This window comes from Fomitiporia mediterranea (genome assembly GCF_000271605.1).
Source record: "Fomitiporia mediterranea MF3/22 unplaced genomic scaffold FOMMEscaffold_13, whole genome shotgun sequence".
NCBI lineage: Eukaryota > Fungi > Basidiomycota > Agaricomycetes > Hymenochaetales > Hymenochaetaceae > Fomitiporia > Fomitiporia mediterranea.
Window position 1 is genome coordinate 1,285,256 of NW_006760398.1, and position 3,904 is coordinate 1,289,159.

General features: G+C 43.7%; 1 protein-coding gene across 1 annotated transcript in view; it reads right to left on the bottom strand.

Annotated features, from left to right (window-relative positions):
* FOMMEDRAFT_94366 (uncharacterized protein) overlaps nt 1-1,349 on the bottom strand; it is a gene marked incomplete at both ends in the record, with an annotated part of 2,320 nt that extends 971 nt beyond the window's left edge. Inside the window, 2 exons of the mRNA XM_007270362.1 lie at nt 401-672; nt 724-1,349. Of these exons, the coding sequence (XP_007270424.1) occupies nt 401-672; nt 724-1,349 (898 nt within the window). The remainder of the gene's footprint in view (nt 1-400; nt 673-723) is intronic.
* Between the last annotated feature and the right edge of the window lie 2,555 nt (nt 1,350-3,904).

A 3,904-nucleotide genomic window follows, 5' to 3' on the forward strand; every position in this document is an offset into this window, starting at 1 on the left:
TCAAGAGGAATAGAATCAAGGCATGTTTGAACATGCTTTTCCATTTGAGCTTCAGTAGTAGGGGCAGGCATCATCCGGTAGTTGAATTTAGCATAACCCCAGCACTGTTCAATGAAGTTCAATTCACAATGGAATTTAGGATAAAAAACTGCCTTGTGTCCATAGCCTTCTACCAATTCTTCAATTGCAGACTTTTGAGCTTGAAAATCTGGCTGGTTAAACAGAATTCGTCGACAGCAGCATACTGATTGTGCTGATTTGTCAGCACACTTGAAACCTTTGCATTGTGTGTGTTTTCCATCAACATTAATTCCTCGTTCTTGAAGGATTTGGGCCATCCCTTTAAATTGGCCAGAATGATGAGGGTGGTTATCAGGGAAATAAAATGATTGTAATGAACCATCAGGGAGGACTCCAGAACGTATGGGAGGGGCACCAGATGTGTCTCTAGCTTTCCACCCTGGATTTTTAGGCATTTGACGTGTAGATAATGCATTACTTGCTCTTTTTTGATGAGAAGTAGCATTGTCAAATGCAAAGAGAGCTGTTTTGCTAGGGAAACAGCTCTCAAAGCACTTGATAGCCTGTAAGAGCTGCTGATAAAGATCATCATGGGTGAAATACCCATCCCAGTTCTTGCCAGCTCTAAAGTAAATTCGTGCCTCCTGTGATCTATAAGAATAATTTCAGTCTATTACTACTGAAATGAGTTATAATACATACCTATCTGATGACTTTAGCCATCCAAACTGACTACAGAAGTCTGAGACCATAATAGAGAAGCCTTCACCCTTTGCTCTCAGTTTGGCAGAAGTACTATCATGGACCCACATTATTTTCCTCTGATCATTTGCATAAAAGGTTGATTCATCATGGGTGACAAGAATAAGAGAGCCAGCCTCCATCTCCTTCTCATAATCAGCCCAGAGTGGGAGGAAAACATTCTGCCTGTAATGAACAACATCCTCACACTTGTGCCCATCCACATACATTCCATTTGGAGCTTTGCCATAGTGGTACCCTATAACATGCATCCATTTCCTTACAGTTTGTAAGGTAATAGGTTTAGAACGGCCTAGCTTAGCCAGTAGGGATGGTTGGTTTAGATAGTCTTGGACGTCCTGAGCAGATAAGTACACCTTCCCAAGACCTTGTAAATGAGTATGAATTTCTGATGCAAGATCTTCATCACTAATAATGGACCTCTTCCATCTCCCATACAAGTTGATAGGATAGAAAGTGTCATCATTAAAGTGTAGCCAGGCCCAATACCGAAGTTTTCTAGCCAAGTATTCACCACAGTTCAATGTTACAGAAGCAGCAAGTACAGAAGCTTCCTTCCAACCCATATCCTCACTATCAACATACAGGCGCAAGAAGACAAGCAGAGCAGTGACTCGTGCACAGAGTAATTTGTCTATGTCCTTTCTCTCAGACATGACTTGGAAGTGCCAGATAGTATCAGCTAGACTTGGGTCATTACAGTCTGGTGCAACAAATAGATGCTTAGAGTCATCAGCAACATCTGGCAGGTCACACAGTGTACTTGTCTGCTGGAAGGCATGAATTTGGGTATGCAATGCAGCAATCTGGACTGGTACAGGTACAGGACCAATGTGTGGGAGTACAGAAGTGTTTGCTGTTACTTCTTGGTCAAAGCGTGTGAGTGAGCGCCCTACTCCTTGTTCTCTGATACTATTAATGTCTGTGTCAACATATTGACCTTTACTTGCATTGTAGTCCTGTGAAAATTGCTCTGGTGCACCGTGCTGCAAAGTGAGGGTTCCAGCAGTTGCGGATGACCCCTTGTGTGAATTCCTGAGGATTGTGTGTACAGATTGGCTCTCTGGCTGATGATTGATTGAGATAGTGTCTTCTTCATCACAGTTTGCAGTAGGGATAGGCTCAGAGGACGACGACGAAGCTGCGTTGGAGTCTCTACTGGTCGGAAGTGAAAGTGATGCCTTGAGCAGAGCAACACCCCCACCCGGCAGAACGCCTACCTCAACATCCGCACGAGTAGCATTGATTGCATCATTGTAACGGTTCTTCTTCTCTGTCGCCTCAAGATCATTCAAACTGCAAACCCGTATCACTGCAACTCCACCAGTGAGCCTTGCAAGACGATCTTGAAGCTTTGTCTTATTGTATTCGCCTGTCGTCGGGTTGTTCAGTGCAGAGCGAATCTGTTCACAGTGCGCCTGAATGGCATCCTTTGAACCTTTGCCATTGAAGAAGATGGTGTCCTCCTTCGTGATCGTCACAGACCCAGTTGAACCAAGTAAATCTGGTGTTGCGCGATCGAGCTTTATGTCAAGCTTGTCAGTAAAGACGGTACCACTGGTGAGGATTGCAAGGTCACCTAGAATGCCCTTCTGATTGTCACCAAACCCAGGAGCCTTGACTGCGGCCACCTGCAGCTGACCACGGACCTTGTTCAGTGTGCATGCCTCAAGTGCCTCACCGTCAACGTCTTCAGCAACAATGAGAAGTGGTCAACGAGTCTGTGCAGCTGCTTTGAGTGAAGGTGTGATGTCCTGCAACGACAAGATCTTCTTCTCGGACAGCAAAACGAGCGGTCTATTGAACTCGATCTTCTGGCTCTTGGCATCCGTGACGAAATACGGTGAAATGTAACCTTGGTCAAAACACATTCCCTCCACGATTTCGATATTGTCCTCAATTGTACGTCCTTCTTTGACTGTGATAACTCCCTCCTTGCCAACTTTCTCTATGGTGGTCACGATGGGATTGCCAACATGTGTATTGCTGTTCATGGAAAGACTTGCAATTCGTGCAATTTCCTCTGTCGTTGTAAGGGCCTTCGTGTTCTTTGAAGGGGAGTCAACTGTACATGGATGACTGAGTAAGTTTTCCTCCAGTGATACTGATCTATCGAGTCCAGATTGTGAGAGCAATGCATTTTGAATGTGCTCAGGGATTGGGATGCCTTGCTGGATTGATCTGAAGGCATGGATCTGGGTGTGTAGAGCCACAACCTGACCTTCTGTGAACGACACCAGAGATGCTGGCATTGAGCTACTGCTGGACCTATTGTCTTCATCATGAATGTTGATTGCAGGAAGATCGATGTCTATTGGTTGTAATTCGTGCCCATTGCTGGATTGCTCCCAAGGGACATCCACTTCAAGTGGCATGTCAGCTGTATGGTGGGGCATGGGAGTAGTAGGAAAGAAACTGCAAATGTCTTGATAGCCTTGCAAACAAAGTTTTGAGGATTCTTTCTGGCTTTTAGCTTTGAGGTACCTTTGAGTACGGCCTGGTTTCTGTTCTGTAAGACTGACTTTCTTGTACTTTGTAGGTTGTTTCCAGTTCTTGATATCAAGGAGCCAGGCTGAGAGTCCAACGGACAGAGAGTCAAACAAGGCATTTGCACCATCTTCATCAAGCAATTCTGTACATTCCAAATCTGCCTCCTCATCACTGTCCATCAATTCATCAGGCTCAATTGGGACAACAGTCTTTACATCCTCTCCAAAACCTGGAGTGTTGAACTCTTCCTCATTGTCAGTCCATAAGATTTGGCTTGAACTTGTAGCCTATTTCTTGGTAAGCTATATTGTTTATTACTCAGTCTTAAGCATATCTTACAGGTTTATCACTCCTCAGATTCTGTATTCTGGCTTTATCCCTTCCCTTTCGCCAGGGCATTATAGGCAGAACAGAGGAAAATGGGTCTAAATAGCTGATATTTACTGATCAAATGTACATTACTCATCAGGCACGTGTACTATATAAGGAAATAATTATATAATAGATATTTAACCGAAGTGGCAAAAATCTTCGGGAAAAAATTCAAAATTTCACCAAATTGCATTTCTGTACATTTGGTACCAAAAAAAAAAGTTTTTTTTTTTTGGAAATAACTCACTCAAATCTCAAT